General features: G+C 39.4%; 1 protein-coding gene across 9 annotated transcripts in view; it reads left to right on the top strand.

Moving 5' to 3' along the window:
• The window catches only part of EBF1 (EBF transcription factor 1), a 271,870-nt gene that overhangs the window by 228,960 nt on the left and 15,708 nt on the right, over positions 1–27,202 (top strand). For all 9 annotated transcript variants that reach the window (XM_082063781.1, XM_082063786.1, XM_082063785.1 and 6 more), the window contains one exon: positions 12,723–12,811. In XM_082063781.1, the coding sequence (XP_081919907.1) occupies positions 12,723–12,811 (89 nt within the window). The remainder of the gene's footprint in view (positions 1–12,722; positions 12,812–27,202) is intronic.

Here is a 27,202-nt window from a genome sequence, read left to right on the forward strand (position 1 = left end):
CACAGGATGTAAAAATCAAAGCCAACAAAGTGAGTAGAGTCCACTGCTGGGAATCTCCTTCCTGAAGGGACATCTCAGGTGTGGTCCCTACCCCCCCAAGCTGTCCCCAGGCTCTGCAAGTGCAGGCACTGCCAGCCCCACGATGTACAAGGGCTGCCAGGCATCAGCACGGTCTTTTCAGTATGAAACCAAAGCGATTTTCACTGAAGCCCAAGGCAGTGAACAGTTTTGCAAACTCTTCTCTGCGTGTAGCCGGTTTCCGACAGCCTTTGTGCCTGCTTTGCACACTGCCTAAATGCATTACGGGCCAAAAGACAAGTTAACTCCTCTTGGAAGTGTGCGGTGCTGAGAGATGGTGCAGGAGGCTGGTCCTTCCCAGCTCTGTCCCTGTGTCCTTGGTGAGCGGAGGTATCCTCACCACGAGTGGTTAGATACCAAGGTGATGGGCTTGGCTTGCACGGGGGTCATAGGAGGGGGAAGAAGCAGCTTAATTCTTGAGTCACCTACACCCAGCACAGGAGAGCAGAATGCAGAGGTGCCCCAGGCCAGTGATGATGGTGCTGGCTTGGAGCAGGAGCAGCAGCATCAGTGCATTGCTCTGCACAGACTAATTAACTCTGGCAGGCAGGTGCTGAATCCTTTGCTCACTCAGGGCCTTAGTGAGTTTGTGTGTTTAAGCGCATTCTTGCGTACTGCTGATGGACCCAGAAGTATATTTATATATATTGCTTACTGCCTGGAAAGCTACAAATCAGTTACTGATAAGTATACCACTTCCAGCAAGATTAATGTTAAATTCCTCCTTTTAGACTGGCAATTTGCAAATTGCTAAATTAGATTTTAACTCTTTTTTTCATGTCACCTTTGCAGCATCTTTGTTTTTATCACCCGATGATAATGTTTGTGTTGGTATTGAACTTTGAGGCATATTAATACAATACACATATATTTTGGTGGCAATTTTTTATAATGATAACAGTTGTCATGAAATCCACTAGAAACAAATTTGTACAGAATACTGTAATCTATTATACCAGGGTTTGGCTCTTGTTTTGAATTGGATGGAAGGAAGGTGTTTGTTTAATACAAGAGAAAAGGAGCAATACCATGCTGCTCTGATGGTGTCTTATTGATAACTTCAGAGCTGGGATCTGAATTTTCCTATAGACTGCCAATGATACCTAGAAAATTAGGAAATAAACAGGCAGAAATGCAGGATAATAAACCTGTCTGACAATTCTGGTTATCAGTGGTAACTTTCTATCATCTACTCTATTTTCTGATCATCTTGCAGTCCTTAATCTGTTTATTCTACCTCTGCCTTGAATTAGGGAAATGGTAATATTCTGGTTTAGGAAAAATTATTCCAATGACACTTAAAATATTTTTTTAAATCCTGTTAAAAGCAGAATGGCTAGTTTTGGTGAGCCCTATTTGAGTGCAAGAAAGTTTTGGCTATCTCAGAAGAGCATTATTCAGCTGGCAGGTGAGTGTGGGTGGGTGCAGGGATGCGGTTGCTGCCTCAAGGTGCCGCTGAGATGTTTTGCTGCTTATCCCAAATTCAGCAGTGGCCACCGAAGAACCGATGGTTGGTTCACACCCCCTGTAAATGAAGCATTTAAAGTGTTTCACAACAGGACACTGAGTTTCAGTCCAGTTCCTCACTTCCCTCCTTTTATAGTTTATTTTGAAAGCATCAGCTTTATAGGCAAACAGCCCCACCTGGTATATTTTGATTTCCATACTTCACTAGTTTACCAAGGATATCGTAGACGGTAAATTGTGATGGTGGGAGAGAGGCAAGATGCAAAGGGACTGATATAGGCAATTATTTTTACTTCCTTTCTCTTTTGCCTGTGAGGCTCCAGATTCCAGATCAGCAATGTCTCTGTAGGCATGTTTGGAGGCTAATTTACTCGTATTTGGGGGCAGAGCTGCAGTAGTTTTTGATTCCTGTATAATTGACTTGCAAGGGGATCTAGCACCAACAATTTAGCAAAGGCCTGTTTGGCCCCAGAGCACTCATTCCGTCATGAGTGTGAGCGCTTGACGGTGTTTGCTTATGGCCTCCAGCACCTTCACCACCTTTGCTGAACCTCAGGTCCCCCCAAAGCGCAGTGGTGAGAGCAGACCTGCTGGCAGAGCTGCTGTGCAAACGGCAAACTAATGGTTTGCCAATCTGGAGATGGTTAACTGATCTGTGCATTCAATTAAGATGAGTTTCTCAGTTAACAGGCATCCTGGGAAGAAATGAGTTACTTTCGTTTCTGGGATTATGAGCAGTTAATGAAGAAGGCGTATCGGTATTCTGCCTGTGTTGCATGAGATAACCCTAAAATGCAGCATGGATTTTCAGCTTACTCGTCTAGCCAAAAAATGTGCCAGGTGAGAGGGAGAAATAGATGCTTGAATGGGTTCTCTAGCAGACGGGCTTACGGGTCTGAATGTAAAGTGCCATTACCTGCAAAGTTGGATTTTACTTTATATGTTTCTTTAGGTCTATTGCTTTGCTTTTGACTTGCCTATTTAAAATTATAATTTGAAATGTAATTTAAATAAAATGTACCATATTCTTTCTATAAGACTTACAATGTGAGCAGAACGGCAGAGAAGGGTGGATGTATCTGACTAGAGGTGGCGGCTTGGCTATCTGATGTGTATATGCAAAATATAAACTCAGCTCCAGCCAGTAAAGTTTCCATCCACTATCAGTATAGTTTCAGAAAAACTGACAGAACACTTCTGCTTTATACAGGTTACGTATCTTGGACTAAGTGAATTTAAGATGAGTTTGTGCTGAGCATAAATGACTAATAAGCACATTCAGGAGAAGCAAGGAAAACATAAATATTTCACACCAGTTTTGCACTGGCATTGCTGACAAATGGGAAGGATGTCTGTGGGGATGATACTTTGTTTTGGGGACTTCCCTTTGTATTGCAACTTCCATGAGGAATAGATGGTATCACGGTGTCTCATTAAGTGTTACAGCTAAGCCGAACCAGCAGCTGTGTCTTAGCGACCGGCTGCCTGGAAAAGCAAGGCTGCTTTCTCCAAAAGTGCAGATTGGATCAGGGGCTGGAGTTTCTTACCCCCCTCTTATGTTTGCAGAGATTGAGAGGCTGTATATAATTGTAAGCAAAAGTGATGAATGATGATATATTAGGGAGAAAAGGAAGGGCGGGCTGCTTTTACCTGTGGCCATCACTCGCTTGTGATAATTTTGCCACGTGAGAGTAGTTACACAAGTGAGCTAGCAGGGCATGACACTTTCGGAGTTACACCATGGGGCTGAACCCACTGCTGCCAGAGCAAACAGCCCGTGCTGAAGGAATCCCTCTACCAAACATGCCATTCTCACTTGCAGTCCATGTTATTCATGAACGCGCTGGGCTGGCATTTTGGCAGTGGTGCAGAAATACCTGTAAATGAGGGGAAGGTCTGGGGGCTGTCTGGGGTCCATGAGAAACAAGGGCCCTCTCATGAGCAAGGCTGCTGGAGGAGGGGAGCAGACTGAGAAGCACTGGAAATGATGAGTCTGCTCCAAAGTCTTTAGGGATGAGGTGGAGGTTGGTTTTGAAAGACTTGTGCTAGGCAAAAAAAACATCATTTCGTTTACGTGCTCCACACACGTGAGCCTGGAAGCAGGTGCTGAGAGGGGCTGCAGCTGGGGTGAACTAATTCCCCCTCCCCGGCTGCAGATCAGCAGCCGAGACCTTGCAGGGAAATGGGTGTTAGTCCCCTTAGGCCAAGGAAGATAATTAAGTCAGGTTCCATGTTTACTTGTGAGATCTTTTTTGGGGTATAATCAGTGCCATCAAGAATAACTTGCAATATTCTTTGCCCCTTCTGGTAGGAATAAGTGAAGATCTTTTGCTTCCAGTGTGATATTGGCCAAGATCAATGCAGTCACTTCAGAGGGAGGGGGAAATAAATTAGAATTATTATGAGCCTACTCTACCTTGGCCATTGGTAGATGGGTCAGGTCATATTACTCTTTGTTTGTTTACTGACCTCCTCAGCAACTCGCCTTGGTTAATTAATTAGTTTCAGTTCAATTACTTTCACATATGGATAATTTTTTTACCTCCAACTAGTACCCCATTTGATTAAATTAAATCGAGCACATAGTCAGTCAGCTTTCTGCCAAAAAAAAAAAAAAAAGAGAAAAGCCATTGAAGTGGTTTTCCGTCATTTACAAATTACCTGGGAAAGCAGCTGAAGAGCCATTTAGTTTGGTCCTGAGGTATGGCTAGTCGGTGCATGTAACACAAAAGCGATACTGCATCTTTAAATAGGCTTGAATAAGGTTTCTTTAACTATTGAGCCTAACTCTGAGATCTCCCCTGCTGGGAGCCATAAGTTGCTTGTAGGCTTGTTCTAGAGAGTAATAAGTATTGTTGTTTAGCAATTGTGTTGTTGAAATTCAGCTCCACTATGTCTGACAGTATTTATCTAAAATACTTTCCCTGGTGCGTGCTCAAGTTCCAGTAAACCGTGTCTTATTGTGCGACCTTTTCATTTTCCAGTGAAAAGGGATCAGCTCGTCAGATAAAAGCTACAAGCTAGAGTACAGGAAAAATGCGTGCTCAGAAAATCCGAGCATGATTGAAAACAAGATGTGTTAAATCAATGCAGTTTATCGCCTGCCTATTCCTGGCAATTGCTGTTCTAAGCTCATTCTGAGCACACACTAGATGATAAAAGTATAGTGTCACAGTGCTCACTGGGGTGTGAGGGCAGGGAAACATGTTTATCAGAAAGCTTGCTATGATTTCTTTTTTTTTACTCTTGATAACTGTTATTATCAAAATTTTTGCAAAGTAAAAAACCATGAACAATTATAGAAGCAGGTGATATAAATGCCGCTAAAATCAGAGACTACTGAGAGCTCCCAAATTATACATTTCTGTTTAAATGTCACAAACTAGCAGACAAGAAACCCAACTGTTTTAGTTTTAAACAATTTGCTGCATTATCAAGGATATAACCAAAATGGTCCTTTTGCTTTCAAGTGAGTAGCCTTTTCGCACTTTCATGTAGACAAATCAAAGCTAATGTTTAGAAGTAAAGATGTTTGGAAACTATTGTTTTCTCAAGGGATTTAAGCTTAGTTATTGTGAGGGATTAAAGACCTAAATTAAACCTCACAGGAGGTCAGTCCCTTCCAAGATCACACCTCTAATGTTTATTACAGCGAGGCACAGTTCATCTCATTTTTATGATTCCGCTCTACTTGTATTTTTCCGTGAATCTCATTTGCAGAGACTTGGATGTTTTTCCCATTTTGTCTCTTGATTCTTTTTGCTCTGACTATAGTGCACTTGCTCATCAGAAGGCTACAATCTAGAAGACACAGCCAGACTTCAGCTAAGGTGCTTTCTGATAGGAACGGCCTTGGCATTCAGACAGGACATTGAATTTTTCATTTACACATCCCCTGATAATAATTTTTTTAAAATAATCTGAGAAGAAGATGAGAAATAGCAGGGTTAAAAAAAAAGAGGAAAAGAGGCAAAAAAGGGATTATTGAAAAGAAAATATTTCTGCATACCAACATATCACAACAATGATTTTCAATGCTATCTACCCCAAAGGAACTTGTGGAGGGTGACAAAAAGAAACAACTCCCTGTATGTTATACAAAATTATCTCTGTGAAAATTTTAAAGATGTCTGCACCTACATTGTAGAATTTGATGAGTCCATGCAAAGCAAAAGTGTTGAAAATATGTGTAGTAGAAAATGAAAGAGAAGGTTACATGAGGTGACATTTTATCATATCCTGCAGTCTGTATGGTACATCACTGTTTCTGAGCCAACAGTTTCAAAATAAATGCAGCGTCTTTATTCTTTAAATGTTTTGAGTAAACCTAAATATAGATCTTATAGCCAACTTTAGGTACCCATTATTATTAGCTTGGCTTATATGCATTTTTGTGTTTGTGTGTATGTAGACATGTATTTATTTATTTAAATTAAGAGGTAATCTATTGAGAGCTAGCCATTTTTGGGAAATTTTTGCTGCATGCCCGTGTGCATTACCAGAACGTGTCTGACAAATAGGAAAATATTCACATGTAAATGCTGTTCTTTCCTTTTTTGTAATGACTGCCAAAGGTGCATCAATTAACCTAGATGACTAGACGAAGTAACCAACATGCATTAATTTCCTTCTGGCTCTCTCTATACATATCCCCAGTGATTTCTACCAGCCTATTCTGAAATTGGTATGTTTAAATTCCAGTGCCTGAAACTGGACTCTGTTTCAGAATCCCTTAGGGCCAAATCTTCCCCATTAGACAAGAGGTCAGCGCAGTCAGAGGCAGAAGAAATTGTGAAGCTCACAGATTGTTTGATGCTTTTTTCAAGCCAGATTGCAGGTTGCTAAGAGTGAACATTCAGAGTTAATGTGTTTTGAGAAGCAAACACATGATTCTTGCCAGACAGATCCAGTAATTTCATTCCTTACCTTTCATAAAGAAAAGATTGGGCTCAACACATGTTCTCCTTGCATCTTCAGCACTCCCACCGGCCGCAGAGACTGGGTTTGGTGGGAAGGGAATATCTCCTCTGGTTCTTAGTTGCTTGAGAAAAATTGTCATCGGGAAGAAAATATCACGCTGTCTATCATGTTTGTAATAACTCTGATGAACACAGTGGAGCTGTCTCAAATGCTGGCCTATTGCATCTTTAGCTCAAGTAAAGAGCAGTCACTAGGGAAACTCAAGAGATCTAGGTGTTAGATTTGTTATTTGACTCAGCTCTGCATTTTTCATATTGCTTGGCACATGCACATAGTATTTCAGATATCTCTATTAGATACTCCAGATATCTCTTTCTATTTCTAATTTAAAAAAAAATGGCCTCATGTCACAGTTTGATTTTAAACATGGAAACTCAAGGCACAAGTGAGGGAGAACTGAGACCAGAAAAGCAAGAACATTCTGAGTTAGCACTGAAGGGCTTTTCTCGCCGAAACCTTTCTGTGCAGCTCTCGCTGTTCCACCCGCTTCCGTTTTCCACTGCTTGTGGGAATAAACACTCCAGGGAAAGTCAGTGGAAAGGAAACTTTATAAAAAGCAAGCCAAATTCACAACAAAAACAACAACAAATAGCTCAAATGCTTGCATGTTTTTGTTTAACTGCCTTTAATTAGCAAAGGAACAGTCTTTGCAGGGATATTTGCAAAACAGGCTTATTTTTTTTTTCATTAGATGATGGGGTTTTGAAGTGGTATTTTTGCTGTCTTTGTAGAACAGGCATAAAGAGGCCCCTGTGCATAAGAGTTGTTGGGTAGGGTTTGCTTACAGCACACCATGTCAAGTCGTTGCTTTATAATATCATCCGTTGCTTATATTGCTGTACTGCAGGGCCTTAGCAAGGCCTTTTAGCACCTGGAGTTTGATGTTCATATGGTTGTCCTGTCCTATCCCTATCTCCCACAGTCAAGGTGCTATTTCGTTAGAGTCGGGGGCTTCTAGCAGAACTCACCCAGGGCTTGGGGACAGAAGCCACAGGCTCTTAGCAAAGGTAAATACTGTGGATCAGCTCCGTGGCAGCATCTTGCCGCTATGAGAAGCAGGAGCTCCTGCTTTCCGTCACCTCATAAAATCTGCGCTCAGTGAGAGTGGGGAGTCAGAAGCCACAACCTTTTGCCTGACTACTCTCATGTGTTCCCACTCGCACTCCACTCTGCTGTTTCTCAGCAGTGTGGAATTGCAGACACAAATGCAGATTAAAAAGCAGGAGGGCTGGTTGTAGAGGTGGGCATCTCAGTTGCTGGGGGAAGAGGCCAAATAGCTATAAAATTCCTCTGAAGCCGCTAAGATTGCAAGGCTCCCGTTGAAGTCTGCCTTCCTAGATGCCCTTGAATTTGTTTAAAATATTAATTTGCTGTGCCTTCAAATGTCCTGACCTGGTTTAATCTGGGCACAGGGAGACACGTTACATGTGTGCCTGGCCTGGCCTTCATTGCCGGGACTGTGCTGCAGCATTTTTGCATGGATTTCTTCATACTCTTTTGAGGCTATGAGGTGTTGAGATGGGCATATTTGTGTGTCTCGGCCACAGAGTCAACTTCTATTTATATTTTGGTGAAGTTTCTTTCATCACACAGGAAAAACACCCAGAACAACTGCATTGTACACCTCAGAGCCCCATCTCTCTGACATTATAGTTCAGTTGTCTAATTTTGTTGTGGAGCCAAACTAAAAAAAAAGAAACAGGATTTGTGCAGAGGCAAAGGTAGAGTCTAAAGGATTGTCTTCCATTTCACAACCTCCTGGACATAATCTGAAGCCATTATAGCTCTGTGCTTCCACAGGTCATTCTTCCTTTCTTCAAACTCCCCCAATCCTTCCAGGAAAACCAGTGATTCAGGAGCAAGCACTTTGGGACACTTAATTCCCATGTGCAACCTGTCCTTGGGAGTTTCACTTAACACAATCGAGACCAGGTTTCTCATCTGGGATAGGGACAATCAAGCCTGTGGACCTGAGGCAAATTTGTTTGTAGCCTTCATCCTTTTCTCATTTTTGCTATTTGAGCCCTTCGAATCGTTTCCCTCGCCTTGCAGCCCTTTCCCCTGGAAAAGTATATGGGAAGTTCATAGGTCTAAGTGCTGATTTCTCATTGGTTCTGGGTCAAACAGAATGAAAAAGAAACAAGCACTGAAAAATAAAAGGAATAAATGAAACCATAAATGCATGGGAAACAAATTAACTGGATATGTTTTACGTTCTGAAATATTTCCATAATGCTTCTATGTAGTGTGTGTTTATTTTTCTTTGAATAATAATGTTAAAATGTGTCTAATTCAATTACTCTCTGCATTCACTGAATGAGTTTTCCTCGGTGAAGAGTTCTCCTACACTACCCCAAGCTACGAATTCCACATGATATTTGAACAGGTCCTTTTAATTGCTGATATTAAGTGTCGATCATTCTGCTATAAGTTGGCAGCATGGCCAGAGAAACAAATTCCTCTCTCAGATACATCAGACAGTCATTCAATTAACAACCAAAGCTTTATTGACACAGTAGGAATTCATTATGTGAAATGTTTAAAAAAAGCCCTCCACTGACTAGTTGTAAAAAAAGAGAAAGAGACTTTTAAAGATGGTGGATTATCTACACGTAGTTATTAAAATTATTCATGCAGAATTTGAAGTTATAGTTATGATGGAGACATTTTTCTCAAAGGCATAAGCAGCGTTTCTGTTGAAAAATAAGTTGGACTTTGAAAAGATGAATATATGTAAGCATCGTTATTTCCATAGACATTGTGCATTTTCTTGATTAAAAGCCTTAGATTTTATGAGTTATGGCTTTAGACTTGCTGCATAGAGCTTCATGGCTTATTCTGTTAGAGTCTAATTTGAAGGAAAGTTCTTCCTCAAGGGTTTAAGAAGTAATTCATAAAATGGTAAGAATAATAAATATTGTGCCTTAACTCATACACTAGGATAGATAGACAGATTTTGTACACCTGGGTGTAATTTTAGTTAATTCACACAAGAGACAGGCTGAAAGTTTATTGTTTGGAAGGAGAAAAATGTCTTAAATCTTGTATTTGCAAAAATGATTATATTAGCTTAAATGAAAATGCCAGCCTATTAATGGCTTCAATAAGCTTTGCATTTGGAAAAGTATTTTAATAAAAAGTTACCTGAAGTTTACTGCAACTTAAAATATGTAAGTGAGGGAAAAGTACTTACTTTGATTTATATGTCTTTTGGAGGTGTAATTATTGGCTTTTTACTCACCTATGTAAAACAATGTACTTTTGTAAATGGATTTCTGGCCACTTTATTCCTTTTTTTTTTTTTTTCCACATAAAAAGTAAGCACTGTCAATCAAAGAATTTTAAGGTTTATTTCCTCTTTAGAAATGATTGATAGCCTTTTAGATTTACAAGTTGACAAGTTAAAGGGTTCTATTGGTATAATTATGTACTAAATTCACAGTCTTTCAATTTAAATGTCCTTTTAAAACCACAAGATTATCATACCTGTATTTTGAAAAGTGGGCCAGTCAGTTTGGGTTGGTATACAAATTGCTTCCATTAGCCTTGGGACCTATTTGAATTTAATACAGTTTTTTAAAGTTAGTTATACTTTTAAAATTTAGGGTAATGCGAATGCATTTTAAATACAGCATGTGTTAGCTTGTTTTTAATGTATGGATGTCAAGAACACAAATAGAGAGTTTGTATTCCCTATTGATTCTTTTTTTTTCCAATCATGGGAAAAATAAAATAATAGCACTGGGAAACATGTTATTGTGAATGGACTTCAAAGGCAGAAATCAGGCTCATACATATTGGAGACAGAGGCAAAACCTTGCATGAAACTGGGATCTCGCCTTGTACTGTGGTTGCCACCAAGGGCGACCTGAGCACTGGATCTCTGCGGTGCCTGGAGATCAGAATATCACCTTTTCTTTGGAGCTTGGCCAGCTACTGACACAACAACTGGTGTGGCCTTAATGCTCAAGGTGGGGTTATATATTTAAATGGGGTTCTTTCTTTGAGATGTGACTAATTGCGTTTGACTTGGATTATAAATGAACTGAGGAATAGAGGGCTGAGATTGTCCAATCTGAGGTTAGAGGTTCAGGCAGCTAAAGATGTCTTCTTTTCATTTTATCTAAGATCGAAAGGGCTGAATGGTTATAGACTAATGAGTGATATTTAGCTTAGGACCCAATCCTGTGAATTGCTATGAGCTGCCACTCGCCACCACTCAAGTGAAGCTAAATCTATTTGAGACAGAAAGTTTTCAGTATCTCTCAGAGGATACTCGATGCCCAGTGAGATTGGACCATACAATTAACTCTTTTTTTTTGGTCACTTAGTTCAGAAAATGCTCGCAAGAAATACTCTGTGGATTTCAAATGTGTTGAATGTGTGGGAAGATCTGAGAAAATGACGGCTGTCTCTGGGGGGATTTCAGAACTGGCCTCCATTTATAATGCTGCAGAATTTAGTAACTACTTTCCCAAAGGATGTAAAGCGAAAATGGCCATAAACTAGAGTGAATTAGAGAAGAAACAAATTTGACAGTACTGCACTAAAACCTTCTAGCACATTTGCAAAAGAAATGTAAATTAGAACTGTAGGGGTTTGGGGTTTTTAATCTTCTCAGAGAACAGCTATTTTTTTAATAATAAATATATACAGCGGTAAATTAATTTATTGTAAAATTTGAAGAAGGTCTAAGCTTAACAGGTTGACAATAAGAAGCCATGTAAGGAAATTCAAAAGGAATGAAACTGGGGGTTTACAGACACAGGCACTGTGAGATTTTCTGCAGAACTACACAACAGTGTGCACAGCACATGGCCAGGGTGCGAAAGGAAACATGCAAAACACATCCAACCACCCAAAAACCACAAAGAACGCAAGCAGGAACAAAGTCTTATCCTCACCTCTTCCCTATGATGCCCTGAATATAAAGAAAAGATTCATAACTTAGGAGGGAGACCTTGTGCAAGAAGTGTTTTCTTTTTGTTAATAAGCTAGGACAAAATAAGAAAAACTTTTAAGTGACCCAAAAATGAAGGAAAAAAAAAAGTCTAAAAATATAAAAATCCATACTGGATTTTTTGTTTGTTTGTTTTCATTTAACTCAAACAAATTGCAAACAAATTGCTGTGGAAAATTTCGTCATTGCTATTGGCATGGGAGAGTCAAGATGCGCTGTTGTTTAGAGATGCTTGAGGATGCTTGACTGTTGTTCCAGTTCACCAAAGCACTTAGGAAATTTTAAGCACATGTTGAAGTCTCACTAACATCTGAGTTTTAAAGTGATCATATGACTGGAAATATAGCTAGAAGGTCATTCAATGCAGTCCCCTGTAATTACAGGCAATCATATAAAAAACATAATATGCTCAAATTTGCTTTGCTGAAAGCAAATGCGTTTAAGTATGTGCTTACAGATAAGCATGTGCTTAAAGGCTTGGCACAATCAGAGCTTTGATTAATGCAGGCAGACCAGCATTTTCATGAAGATTAAAGTGTTCCACTTACACCATTTCTCCTCCATTTTATTGGACAAAGACTAGGGAAAGATGAACTAAAACCATAGAAGATGATTATTATTATTATTAGTAGTATTTTTACAATTAATTAATTATTTTTGATAAGCTCAGTGCTGATCAGAGCCTTTTCTGGGTTGCTAAAGTCATTGTGGGTGAGTAAAAAATAAAGCCTCTGCCTGTACTTCACAACAAAATTATGTGTGATCGTTGCTCATGCAACATATTAAGTGTATAATAGAATCTGGAACAGGAGAGGCTCCCTAATAGTTACTTCTTTTGTCTTCCAATCACAAAGGACCTTGCTCATAATATGAAAGCAGGAAAAAACCCCAACATGAAACATGGGGTGCAAAGTATTTGTCAAATTAATTTCATCATGGCTTTCAGAGATAATAATTGCTTCCTATTTGGAAGATGTACGCAACATCCTCAAATTTTCCAGCAACCTTGTTTTAGGAACTCAAGTGGGAAGGTTTGCATTGCTGTTTGAACCAAAGCCTCAGAACCAACCTCAAACAGCGTTTGAACCGAGACTTCACAGTCAGTGCTGATTTCAGTAGAAGGGGATTTTGCTGTGATCCTTCCTTGGTCTTGCAACGCGTTGCCAATTGCCACCGTGCACCGGAGCCCGCTTGCTGTGCGCTTCTCACCTCACCATCTTGTTTGTTGTTGTTTCAGCTCTGAACGAACCCACCATTGACTATGGTTTCCAAAGGTTACAGAAGGTTATTCCCCGGCACCCTGGTGACCCTGAACGCTTGCCAAAGGTCAGCATAAAGTTTATTGTTTTATTAAATATGGCAAAGCTGGTTACTGCATGTTTTTGTCTGGAAGTACAAGACTCTGTTAATGTAATGGTCCTGGTTTGGTACCCAGCCTGGATAAGCTGAAACAGAGACGTGACCAGTGAAGCCCAAGCAGCAACTTTCATTGTAGACTTATGAGACTTCTGTGACTTTTCTGAGTCACATCTAGTTCAAACAGCTCCTGCATTTCTTAAAAGCAAATTTTACTCTGCGTTCTGAAATACTTAACAAAGAGCGCATTTTCGGTTGGTCTTTTCGAACCTGAGAAGCTTATTCATAGAATAATGCATCTTAGTTTTGGTATCACAGTAGTACTTGCCATTATAATTTTGAGAACTTCGCCATTAATAAAATCAAGTGATTTTGATCTTCAGGGAATGTGTGTCCACAGGTGCTGCACCATGTGTTGGTTTAAGATAATTATTATATACTGCTTTATTTCAGAATTGATGAAATACTTAGAGCAATGCTTAGTGAAATGATTTGATGTTCATTCCCATCAAAGTTAGTGCAAATTTTTTTTGTTGATTTCTGTCAAGTAAAAACTGAGGAAGAAACAGAATATTTCATGTGGGCTTGTAGAACTTCTGCCTTGTACTGTGAAAATGCTGTCTGGGTCTGCACTCACATCTGTTCTTGCTACCTTGCCTTACTATACTCTCTGTGCCAAGAATTTGTGGTGAGTTTTGTGATATACTGGAGGAAGAAGCAGAGTTCTTGAAGAAGTATTGCTCTTTGCCACAGGAATACTGAGCAACAGAGTGCATGAGCTGGAGTCACTGTGTGTGATGAGCTGCCACCGTGTGTTGTATCTGCTCTGGCATCATGGCTGTTAGTTGGGCAGTCAAGTGGGCTTGGTGGGTGTATTTGATGAACACTTTGACTTACGGAAAGGAAGATGTGAATTTGCAGACCTGAGACACAGAACAAATTTGGCTTTGATGCCTCAGGCCAGATCCCTCGAACAATGCACATCCAGAATAGCGTTTGTGACTGGGTAAATCTTGTGCCCTTTCTTCCGTAGCTCCTTGAGCTGTGAGTAGGATTTAAGCACGGATTGTTGTGGGCTTTGGCTAGTTAAATTTCTAAAGCGTTTCAAAGGTGAGAAGAACCTGTGAACACCACAACTTATTTTTATTTCTTGAAGGAAATATAATTCAATATGTGCTTTTTAATTATTATTATTTTTACTTTTTAGCAGGCTTGTTAGGTCTTTTATCTTTGCTTAGGAAGGCTGTAGACTGTGGTTTCAGGGTTGATGATGTGTTGTCCTTCCTTCTTAGCACTAGAGAAACATGCTGTCCTGGAGAGTTACATTTTACATTGGCTCTGTTCACCCTCTACAAGCTGTCCCTTTCTCTGACTTTTGGACAGATTTACAGCAGGACACAGCTTTTGGAAGTTGTCAAATTTCCCTCCAGAGGTGCAACACTTTCCAAAGAAAGTATCCTTCTGTAGGGCCTCTGTCATCTGTGTAGTGCATCAGCTGCCAAATATGCACACAGATAAACTGTTTCAAAGAAAATAAGAGACCAGCCTTTATTATGCACTAGGCATTTGCAAGACCAAAAGAAATGCTGCAACATTTCCCTGAACCCAGTGTTCCAGCTGACTTGTAGATGGCTGTGGCTTTCCTCTAAATGAGGAAATTCAAGTAAAATAAGATTGAGCAATTTCAAATTGGGTTATGCAGCTAGAGGGTTGTAGTGCATTACCAACTTCCACAGGTATCAGGCTCCCTTTCTGACACCCATGGCACTGAGGGGCTCCCCAGAAATGCTCGTTTGTGCTGGTATGGGAATGCAGCCACCAGGCTGAGCATCTGTCTTCTTCCCATTTAGACCAAGACTGTCACCACACTGATCACACATTCCTGCTATACAGTGTTGCAGGACAAAAAACAGGCCCAGGAAAGCTCCACCTAGCTCCATATCCTGTCCCCGACATTTAGCAGGTATTTATGGGTAGGGTATGGCAATGAGGGTTAGTACAGAGTCATCTGTCCCCTCGTATACTCTTCTGGCTCAATATGTTTGTTCTGAGTGTATTTTCAAGCTAGTTTTTCAGATCTTTAAATCGAGGGAAATGGTGGAACTGTGGTTACATATGCAGAAGTGTGATATGATGGCCTGAAAAGAAAAAGTTACTGCTTAAGGACCGAACAAACTCAGTGAAGAAACTAGTATCACAATGCAAGGTTAGAAGGAAACAGGATGAAGAGGACCTTTCCTTTTTTTTTTGTCTTTGGGCAATTCATTCTGTGCAAGCTTGAAGGTTGGACCTCAAGTTCAAGGCTCATTAATATGCCGTGCACAGAGCTGAATGCAGCAGGGGTTGGCACATGTCGACTTCTGTATTTGAGGCACTGATGGTTCAATTCCCAGCATCACTTGCTGGCTCCAGGATGATAATCAAGGACGCAGCGAGTCTCTGTGCTGGGTGAGCACTGCACAGTGCTCTTCTCCATGTCATTAAACCAGGAAGGGCTTTGGCAATATTCCACTATAGACAATTCTCAGTGGCTACTTAGAAGGGAATTGGAAGCCATATGGCTTCCACAGTGGAACCACGGGCAGAGAGGGCAAATGTATGAGAGAGACAGAGCGTGAGACGGCAGAGAGGAGAGCAGTGCTCAGAGCTTTCAATACCCTTTCCTCCATTCTCCCCCTTGTCCTGCCAGGGCATCATCACTTTCTGTTCATTAAAAAGCTCGTACTTATGCATTAAATAAGTAAAACAAAACACACTTCTATGATTGCTGCTAGCGTTTGTGGCCATTATTCCATTGAAACATTGCTAAAGAATTAGAGATCCTTCAAGAAGCAGAAGTGGTTATAATGTTTGTGTTCATAAGGGCATGCAATCCTTCCCATGGACCAACAAGAACATTCTGCTATGTGACTTATCCCTGCAGTCAAGGAGAAGAGTTGAAGCCATCAAGTGAGTGTTTCCACATGCTCTGCCCTCCAGAGCTAAGGAGTTAACAGACTAACCCGTGTCAACAGGCATTTCTAAACCCATTGAGGTTGTTTGAGAAGTTTGATCACCGCTAGTGTAGAACCAGTATCTTCAGAAGTGCTCCATGTTCATGCTTAGGATGAATTTTCTTAAATGTTCCAGACATGTGGTGGAAGTACGCAAAGAAAAAAGCCTGATTGTGAAGTTTTTTCTATGTCTCCCATTGCTTCAGTAGCCAAATCCCAGGGGAGAATGTCCTCCCATAGTGAGGAGAATGGAGCACCTGGGAACTAGTGTCTTTAGACTGCTAGACTGAGAGCTGATATGGAAGTGTGTTTGAAGTAGAAATGCAATTTATATTTTCTGGAGAAAAAGGAGTGGGAGCTGCTGTTGGCAGCTGAGTTGTGGAGTCCTGTTCCCTTCTTGTACAGAGCAGGTCAGGGAAAGCAGCCAGTGTAGGTTTGTCACTAGCAGATGTGCACATCTGTACATACAAACACGTGCACCAAGAAGAAAGAAAGTCAGTACAGAGGTGGTGGGATTAGCACCTAAAGCTTGGAGTGAGATCAAGTACCAGGAGTGCACTGGACAGTATACCCTTTCCTTTCTTATACAGACAGGAGGCAGATCGGAGGAAAGAAGAGAAGTCTAGGGAGAAGTGAAATGAAATATCACAATGCTAATGTTAAGAAATTGTATCATTGTCCTGTAGGAACAGTTTGTAGAAAGCCTGCCTGTGGAACTCAGGAACAAGCCTGCACACGTGTGTGCAATTTCCCTGTTTCATGTGTTTGCATACATGCACACAAATACACATGTTGTTAGCTCTCGCATAAGTAACTGCAGTGGAAATCAGGAAAAAGTTCAGATCACAACAACATGTTGAGTCTGTTGAGGTTCATTTATGTAACCACCCTACAATCCTTAAAATAAATCCCTGGCAGATACATTGCAATTCTGCAATTTTGTTAAGACTCCACAGCTATAGCTGTAAAACAGTTTCCTCTGAGAGCTAGATTTGAAACACATACATCTTAAATGATTTAATAACAATGATTCCTTATTATATGCAATTTCCTAGAATTTATCTGCCATTTTCCCCACTTTTACAACTCATCACTTGTATTTAAATGAAGCACAAGATTGTTCATTCTGTGTTTGAGATCTGACGTCCTCTCCCGCCCAGTTTGTTGCATAAACGCTCTCTCTAGGAGACCTCCTGAAAGGGACCATTACTTCTGGTTTCTCGTTATGTGGATGAAAGTGGAGCCTTTTTCTCTCTGTGTAGCACACAGGGGCCTCCCTGCTGAGTGGAGAGCACACGTAACCAGGCTCCACCTTCCCTTCAGCTCTTTTTCTCTGGTCTCTCATTAGATCCCCCAGAAGACATATCCCACCTTCCCATTTAGGACACTAATAAAAGACAGGTGGTTATTAGGAACCAATGGCTGGCAAAAGCAGTTGTCTGTTCCCATATGAAATCCCACAGATCTGCCCTTTATCCATCGTGACATGGACATCGTTTATATTGGTTGTCTCTAAAGGTGGGTGAGTCAGCCCAGGCTTGCTAGTGAAGGTTAAAATAGCAATGAAGACAAGGCAACGCAGGCTTTCTTCTTCAGACAGACCCCATGGAAATTCCAGAATGGATATCCATCTGTTAACTCAAAATACTATATTTTACCCTAAGTTAGGCAGTTCTAGCTAAGAAAACACTTTTTTTTGCTATTTTTCCCGCTCCACTCAGTGTAACAAGAGGTTTATTAGAAAACTTTTATACTAAGTATGGGCAGGAAGGGAGGGCATGTGAAGAGAAGCTGTTGGAGTTCAGTGCTAGGTTAACGGCTGGACGTGATGATCTTAAAGGTCTTTCCCAACCTAAATGATTCTGTGATTCATCTGTATAGCAAGGAGGGCATAAGATGTGCTTGGCAGTTTCTACGCTGTACTGTAAAATTTATAGGAATGTGAGACCGGAGTTAAGGTTGGTATTGAACCCTTAGGAGTTGGCTTTTTTTCATTTCCTAACAATTTGGACATTTAGTCAATTTGTCCTATTGAAAATATTCAGGGAGAGAAGAAGACCAAGATGCCTGAGGCCACTATGAGAGTATCACCCTTATGGAATGGTGCATGTCAGAGGCATGTCTGGGAATATGCAGAGTCTGAAAAGAGAGAGAACTGGGAGACAGAGGCACGTTGCTCGCTGAAGGGCACAGCCACATCCAAATGGCTGGCAAGGAGCCCTTTCCTTTCTGAAGGTCAACCGTGTGCATACACATTTCACTGAGTTTTCTTTATAAGTGGGTCAGCATTTACTCAGCAAATGATTAGAGCAGATGGTGTAATTTAGAATCTATGACAAAACTTTTAATAGATCAGGGCTAACACGATGACAAGGAGCTCCGTGCCATTCTCCGTTCCTGATTTCTGCTTTGCCTTGGGCTAAAAATCATGCCCAGGACTGGATTTTCTAGTCTGCACATTCCATCTGAGCAACTCGAACCACTTGTTTGAACATCCTGTAAGAAGGATCCCTGCATTTCTCTGTTCCTGTATCCTTATTGTTATCATTTTAAATACAACAATTAACTGAGGGCGGCAGTGAGATACCAAACAGGTAAACACAATCCCTTTGAGGAGCAGAGCTTTTGAAGGAAAAAGCCACAGTTTGAAGAAAGTAACAAAGGCTGCATTTGTGTATTTTGCTCCGTGGAGCTGAAAATATCTAGTAAATTGATCCCGTGGGAGTAATAAATACACATTACTTTATCTTGTACTTCATGTCCTATACCCCTGAGCCTTGATAGAACAACACCACTTAATAGACTTAAAAAAAGAGTAATTACAGTCATTGGTTGTGTGATATTTCAGCCCTTCCAGCCCTGCCTGACCTTCTAATTTAGCTCACCGTGTCTAACTAATGCATTTATATTCATCTTTTATGAAGCATGTGTAGTACAAAATTGACTTTGCAGCCTTTAGCAAGCTGTCTTACCAGGTTGAGGATCTGGTTAGTACAGTGTACTGTATAGCATATGTACATTTAGAGCAGAATCTTGCATGTATATGGTTCTGACCAACTATTACTTTTTATCCTTTTGGAAATAAAATAAAAAATATTTATTCCATTTCATCTTCCCCTCCCCTTTCTCAAGCTTTTATTCATTGCGGCATTATTTACAGCTAAACATGCAGGCAGAAAGATGCAAGCATTTTTAAAATGATTACCACTAATGTTTTTACCTGTCAGAAGTGCTTAAATTTTCCTGCACTTTGTCTAAAAACTTAGCACTTTTACCTCTTAAGAATTACAAATTTATAAGATCTTAGCAAGCTGATTTACAAACACAGCTGACAGTTTATGATGAATGATGTTGCAAACTGTACAATATGTTTCTCTGTCATTTCTATGCATGTATATATTAAGAAGAAGATTAAGAAGGGAGAGAACCCCCCCTCTGAAAGAAACCCTTGAGTTAGAGAGCACAGGCACAAATCTCTCTCCTGCGTTTCCTCATAACTTCCTCCTCACTTCACTCATCCAGCAGAGCACAATTGTTCTCTGTGCATTTTCTCCCACCATATGGTATCCTCATTACCATACACTAAGGGTCCATATGGGGAACTTGTGAAGTGAACTGTATTCATTTTAACTGCCAGATGAGCAGCCTTTTGCTTTGCAAGCTTAGCTTAAGTCATCTGCTGTCTTTATGTTGTTATGGCAACACAGCACCAATAAAAAATTCTAATCTACTGTAAGTGTCTGGGATCACAGTATTTTAAATGCTTGCCGTAACTGTCCTCTAAGTGAAGATGCTTGTTCTTTCAGTATGACAAAGGGTTATTGTCAACTCCAGCAGGTGGCAGTAAAGAAATTGTTTCTTTTTTTTTTTTTATTTTCTTTTTTTTTTTCTTTATAAAATTCATTTCCGCCCATCTCCCCTGCCTCAAAAAGTCATAGAATTACACAATATGGTCAGTCCTGTACATTTCCTAGGATTTCTGACACTGAGGCTGGAATTGCAGGTGATGCTCAAATACTAAAGGTAGTAAAATATGATAATGTGGTGGCATTTTGCTGACAGAGATGCAGGTTCAAGAACCACTTGACCAGGATTCTGAAGCCTCTGTAGGCACATCACTAGTTCAGTTTTGGAGCTGCTTTTTAGCTACACTTCCAAACTCCTGATTCAAACACAAAGCTAATTAAGAATATCTTATAGTAATGGAAGTAGGCAGCAGCATCCTTAAATATAAATCATTTTCACCTCCGCAGGCCACATGATATGTTGCATCTCTGTCTCTCTGTCTGTATTGGAAGTGAATGTTTGTAGTCTCAGTTCATCAGTTCACATTAGCCTCATGCTGAATATTTAAACACAGAACAATTTGAACACACCATGAAGAGAGACAGTGACTGCACTTTCACTTGGAACAGCAAGAGCTCATCTAATAATAATTTAGTAAATCAGCCATTTAGTGGCTCAGTTGTATACTGTATTGTGCCAAATAATATTCAGTTCAACTGTATGCTGGTGAAATTGAAATTCAGACTCCAGTCACATGGCACTTCTTTGCTCAATGGAGAGATGAAATGGAAAATCACCCTCCCAATGGACTGTTTGAATGTAGTGATTTATCAAAAATATAGCGGAGTGACAATATAAACAGGATTTGGTTGTATGTGGTACAATCTATTCTAATTAGGCTTTTGTTATTGCAGTTTCTTCTGCACAGATTATTTGATAATTCAGGATTTGCATTTACATCTTCAGCTTATTTTATATAGGGGCAGAGAGCAGATATACATAGTTACTATACAGCTATAGTCCTTTAAGGCCCAGTGCTGTGGGAAGTGTGGTGAGACTTTTATTGCCGAATTTTGAGTCCTGGCTTACAGGGAACACTGTGCCCTTAGGAGAAATGGGGAAACACAGCTGCTGCCTTTCCTCCTCATGAAGTGCCATGTATGTTACTTCAGAGCACGAAAGCAATATCAGATGAATTTATTTTCCCTGTTTAAGGCTATCAGGGTTTGCAGGGAGTGGTAATATCTTATATTAGACTAACTGATATAACTAGGAAAAAAAAAGACAAGGTTTAGGGTGCACAAGCCTTGCTTCCTGCGCGCTGGCTGTGCCGCCTCCCACCTCTATCAGTGGGTCTAATAAAAGATATGATCTCACCCTACAAAACCGCTCTTGGTTGTAACCATGGACCATTGTGACTTCAGCCAAACAGCTACGCTTTGGGGCTGTCTCTGATGAAGGTTGAAAAGAGAGAATATTTTCCTAGAAAGTGTGTTGTGGAGTTTAATTTGTTCCCATTAAAGTGGCGCTTTGAGATCTTTGAACGCAGGGCATTGCAGGAGTGTGAAGTAATGTCTATAATCTCACCTACAGTTTCCATTTCTAGCCTAGTTTTAGGTGTTACACGGTGGTTTACGTGGTGATGTAAAATATGATTGCTGTGTATTTCTCACAACACAGTCCAATTGAGTAGCAGAAAAAGCATCCTCCTAACCATCATGATGCCATTTAGCAGGGAGTGCTGGAAGCAATGGGATGCCTGTTGTTGTAATTCTTCTAAGAAATACAGAGCTTCACAATCTGTACTCAACTGCTGACACTTGAAAACTCAAACATTTTGGTCAAATGAATCAAGCAGTAATGTTTCTTTTATGAGATCTCCTCACAGGAAGAGAAGTTTTGGCACCATTTGGAGATCAGGCTCAGTGATCCATCATAGCGAAGTCAGCTGTCCTGGCGCGTCTCACAGGTCACTCGATCGAACCAGTGGCTCTTACAACTATATTATTGCTTATGGAACAGTAATTGAGGCACCATGGTTAAAAATTACCTGGTCTAATAGGCAGTGAACAATTTGCACTCAATACAATTATAAGCCAAATCATTCATTTCATAACACTTGGACTAATTTATTTGTTGACCTTTTAATATCCATAGCTCTTCAGTAGTATTAACTGCAACTCAGACAAAGTCTCTTGTTCATTTTACTTTCATTGATTTTTTTTTCCATTGAGGCAATAACAGTTGTTTGAGTACAACCTTTTCTTTCTGTTGTAAAAGTCAATCATGTAGCTTATGTTGATATAACTCAACTGGACTGAAATGTCCTCTAAGTACAATAGCATACAATCTCATGCTACTTGTATAAACACAGATATGCATTTTGGATTTATTTTAAATAATGTTTTGGAATGTATTTGTGACTATAGATGATAAATGATATGCTTGCTGAGAGGAGAATCAAAACAAAACACAGAAGTAATTTTTTTAAGCAATGCCACATATACGTAACAATTTTTTGTTCGTATACTCTGGGAGATCTAAGATACAGAAATTTTGGCTTTTCTGTGTGTTAATTTTCTTCTTTAGGGTGATCTAAGTGTCTTTACTAATAGTACTAAGTAGTAGTACTACTACTAATAGTGCTACTACTAATAGTACTACTAATAGTACTAAGGAGCCCTAGATTGTGTAAAATAGTGTACCTGCTTTTACATTGTGTAGGTATACACAGACACTGTTATCTCTGTAAAATGTTGGATACATTTAGTTTCTTAAATGCATGGTTATTCAATATTTATACTTGCTTTGAATAACTTCAGCTGATTTTTAAGGCCATAAATTAAAATATCTTTTTCTGATAAGAAAGTTGAAAAAATTTTAGAATGTATGCAAGAAGGCACTTCATTGAAGTGCTCTTTCTGAACCAAAGTCTCTTTGTACAATAAAATACTGTAAATCCTTTGAACACATAGTTATAAAATATAATTGTTACACATTTGGCATTTTATGCTTCCCTAGAAATTACCACTTGGTATCAACACCTAATCTATGGTCTGTCTTTTCATTTCAATTGGGTCTGAAGTGGACCTTCGTTGTAATGAGAGTGCCCCTTTCAAGAGACTTCTTTTAATTATACTGATGATAAAACGTAAGTGAAAGTAGTCATTTGTAGGGGTTATGACTGAGCAGTGTTTTAACTGTAATACTAAAACCTACCAACGTTATTCCAGTCTCTATTTCAACATTTTAATGCACTCACTCTCCACAGAACAGAGTGGAATATCATTGTAGGTCAGAATTTCAATACGTCTTATTTTTCAGTTTTCCTCCTGCTATTAAAAGTAACCCGAACTCTCAATTTCTAAGTACCTCACACTTCCTACCTGAAGCGTACAATCCAGAAAAGTGACAATTTCACAGATCTTAATGATATGCTGGAGTTTTTTTTCTTGTTTTGGTTTGCTGTTTTTTTTCCTGCCTTCGTTAACAGAAAATGTGGGCGGGTCTTTAATTGCATATAGGTGAACACTTGTTTTTTAGAGAAAATAGTTTGTTTGGCATACTTAGATAAATTTTGTGTTTATGTGGACTTATCCGTTCATGATCTAGTTTGTATATCTCATTTATTTTGTCTTTTAATGATTTATTGGATCCGACAAAGTGATCATAGTAGGAAAGATGGGGTTGCAGAACTAAGGAAAAGTATGTGCAGAAGAACTGGTCTTTACATGGTGGGATAAATACTGCAGCCTTTAGTACAGCAGGAAAATGTGTTTCCTTTTGTCATCTTGCTATGTTTCAATCTGAAGGGATCAGTCTTTAGATCCTCACAGTCTGAGCTTGGAAGATAACCTGTGGGAAATGCTGTAGAAGATGCCAGTGAATTACCATAGCGTCAATGTGTTAATGACAGTGAGACCCAAATACGACTCACATCCACCAGTCAATGTCTTGTAGGATGGAAATAGATACAAGAGTACAATGTAGTAAATAACTACCAGCTCTACGCTGTGTGCATGGAAGGTAAATTGACCTCATGAGTTAAAAGCTGATAACTCTGAAGGATTCCTGCAGGTAGCTATATATGTCCTTTTTCTGGTAAACTTAGTGGTCTGGGGCAAGACATACTCTAAACATACTTAGGAGAATCAAATTTCTACAGCTGTCTGAGGGACACAGACATGAGTCATGTAATCACTGTTGAATAAAGTCCCTAAAAGAGGTGATTTAAGCACTGGCCATGTGATTTTACTTCTACATATCTGCTTTCACATATTTGCCCTTCTCCCTTTGACTTAGAGACCTAACATTAGCAGAGAACTCTAGACCTTTTTCAGCAACAAAACCATCCAGTTTACTTGCCAGATGCTTCAGTTGATGGAATATGGTGGGAGCATCCAAATTCTCAAATGTCAGTTGATTCAAAGAGTTATTCCAATGCAACTATATTAATGCTAGTTTATTCCATGCTACTGTGTACCTAGCTGAAGTGCACATCTGTGCCAGCTACTAATTCTGTTACCATTGTTATGTGCCCATTATTTATGAAAATCAAAACCAGGAGCATGAGTGGTGTGGATTAAAAAAAGGGGGCTGATACCTTTTTTTACACTATATTAACAGGAGGATAATAGGGGTAAGGTGGAAGACTTCCAAGGACAAACTTACAGGTGATCATCATAATTTTGTTCCTTCTTTTTGTCAGCAGTGTTTGCAATGGGGAGACTGTTTGAACAGGGTGTGTTATCCCTATCGTTACGAATTTATCACCTTTGTGGTTAAGAGGTGTTTTAATCATCGATTCTCAATGTTTATGGCTAGATGCCTGCTTGCATTTGCACTTCAGTGTTTGTTCTTTCTGCTGCCTCATATAGGCTTTCTATATTTTATTTATAAGGTTGGCTCACTGTGGAGCAGGTGGTAAGGTCATGCATGACTGTTTTTAGTGCTGTAGATTTAGGATGTGATTTTCAGTTTGGGTGGAGGCTGATAAGACTAAAATGGCTTGGAAAGGCTGAAGTTCTAGCTCCCACTGTAGACTTATTTTCTGGAAATTGCCACTGAAATGCAGTGACAGGAATTCAGTGCATTTCCATTCTATAGGCAGTGGAAAGCAGAAGCTTCTCTTTTTTTACCCCTCAAGTGAAATGTGTTGTCTTTCTGATTTTGCCTTCCTGTCTTTGTAATATCTGTATGGTGTTTACTTCTTCAGTATGATTCAATTATAATATATGGAAACAATTCAGTTGTTTGTTTGCTGGAGAAGTTTCCATCTTTATGCGAGTACAAATATCTTTTTAGTGGAATGGCCCTGTTATTTTATACTTTCCATTAGGCTGGCGTAGTTCCCTCAGTTTTACAGTAAATGGAGGGTCTTTACATTTTGAATGGCTTTTATGAGTCTTTATAAAATTATAATTGCTGAAAATGATACAATAATACAGTGCTCAGTGTCGACGTGGAGATGAGAGGTTCTGGACAGGCTGAAACTCTTGTATACCAAGCTAGATAGCATTTCAGATCTGTGGCGTCCTTCTAAATGGCTCTCTACCAAAATGTTGAGTTCGCCTTTACACTTGAAAGTAGTGATCAAAATTTTATCTTTATGTTTCAAAATGTGCACACAAAGTCTAAGTTTAAAACTTAGTTCTAACACATATCCTTAACTAGCATGTTTACAATTTCACCCACTGAAAAACAAAGCAAAAGTTTGAGAACAGATTGTTGCCATTTTGACTTGAAATTTCAGAATGTGACCTTTCCAAGGTGAAGAAGGGAACTGGAGGCTGATGTTCACCATTTTTGACTCTGCAGAAGAGTTTTTTTTCTTGCAAATAGCCATGAGAGTAGGAAGTTAGAAGGCAGAGGCAGGAGGTCAGACATAAGAGTCAAGGAAGTATGAATGACATCATCATCCCTAAGTACCCTCTCAGAAGATGAATGGGCTCTCTCTTGTATTACAATGCTAAAGAGCATTAGAAGGTGATATGATATCTAGACAACACATAAGATAAATGCCTCAGAGTATGCTAGAACAGCTTCCCCCCCACGCCCTCCACAAGTACATAAATCCTTTGGTGGTCTCAATAATACAGTGTGTGGCTGCTGAGTATTATATATTGTGGTCAGCTTCTTCTTGACAAAATTCATTTAGATTTCACAAGTACCTTGAACATTATCTAATTTAGTTACTTAAGCTGAATAACTCAGTGTAACTCTAGATACCCTTTATCTGACTAGACTCACAACCCTTTTGGGACACAGGATGGCTTTTTTCGCTAGTTACTGAATAGAAAGTAAGCAGCTGTCAACAGAAGAAATATTCCATCTTTTTAGGAGGTGACACAAAATGTGTTTATCACGATAAAGCTTGACACAAAATGTTTTCATCATGATAGAACTTGAAATGCAAATTTCATAATCTTCATGAATTCCCTCTAAGCGAATGCATGCCACAAATAAAACATGCAAAGTTGCTGTAACGTTGGTTCAAGGTACATTCTGTCAGAACTGGATTCAGTCTGAATTTCAGTCTTTGTGCTTCAAAAGCACAGTCATTCTGGTATGATTTATACAATCTTTCCTTCAGTAATTTTGGAATATGTAAAGTTGCAGCAGACTTCACTATCCAGCCTCCTCTTTTGCTTATGTAAATACCCCTTAGTGTTTTCAGAAGGAAAATTTGATTAATTTTTGAAACAGGCATACAATTAAATATTTTAAAGAAGTAAAAATCCCTCAGTAGAAAATCAGCTTCAATTTGGAATAAAAATGGACTCTGGATCTGTGGTGTGTAGCTGCATGAAGGGCACAGTTCTGATGCATCATATTTAATCACTAAAGTAATATTTTCAATATTTGCTAAATTGTTGTTTTTATAGAAATAAGACGATGCTCATTTGAAATCAAATGCAAGACAAGAAGACCCTCATTTTAGCTCTAAGTAAATGCTGCAAAGTCCTTTATTCTAAACCAAAAGCTGTCAGACTTTTAGTATTAATAGAACTGTGGATCTTTCTTGACAAATTCCCCCATAAATTAGATATTAGCTTTAGTCAAGCTCTGTCTCTCTCAGGAAATATTTCCACTTGCATATTCAATTGGAAGGACCTTACATGGTGCCCACTTAATGCTATGAAAATCTAGGTTTCTGAGATGAAGGCAAAGAAAAATTTCTGTGAACAAAAGAATATCTGGCGTAACAGAGCTTGAGCTTCTGCAGAGATTTCTTTTTATAGAATGTGAGTTTCACTCACTTTCTGATATGTCTGTCTGCTGCTCTGTCCACCTATCTGTTTATCTATCACCATTGCAGTGGTAACATGCAGTATCAATTGGATTTTAAAAGACATAGATCTTTTATATTAGCTGTCCTTTTTTATAATACCTTTTACAAATTTAATCAATGCATTTTAATACATAATATAGTTTAAGTGCAATACACAATAAATATCCGAGCTTCATCTTAAACATGCTCTAGCCTTTAAATTGTTAAAACTGCAGTGCCCTTTCAATCTACTTACATAATGCCATAAAATATACATTTCAAGGTAAATGAAGTCAGCTACTTCAATTTAGT

This window comes from Streptopelia decaocto (assembly GCF_964273445.1).
Source record: "Streptopelia decaocto genome assembly, chromosome: 12".
NCBI lineage: Eukaryota > Metazoa > Chordata > Aves > Columbiformes > Columbidae > Streptopelia > Streptopelia decaocto.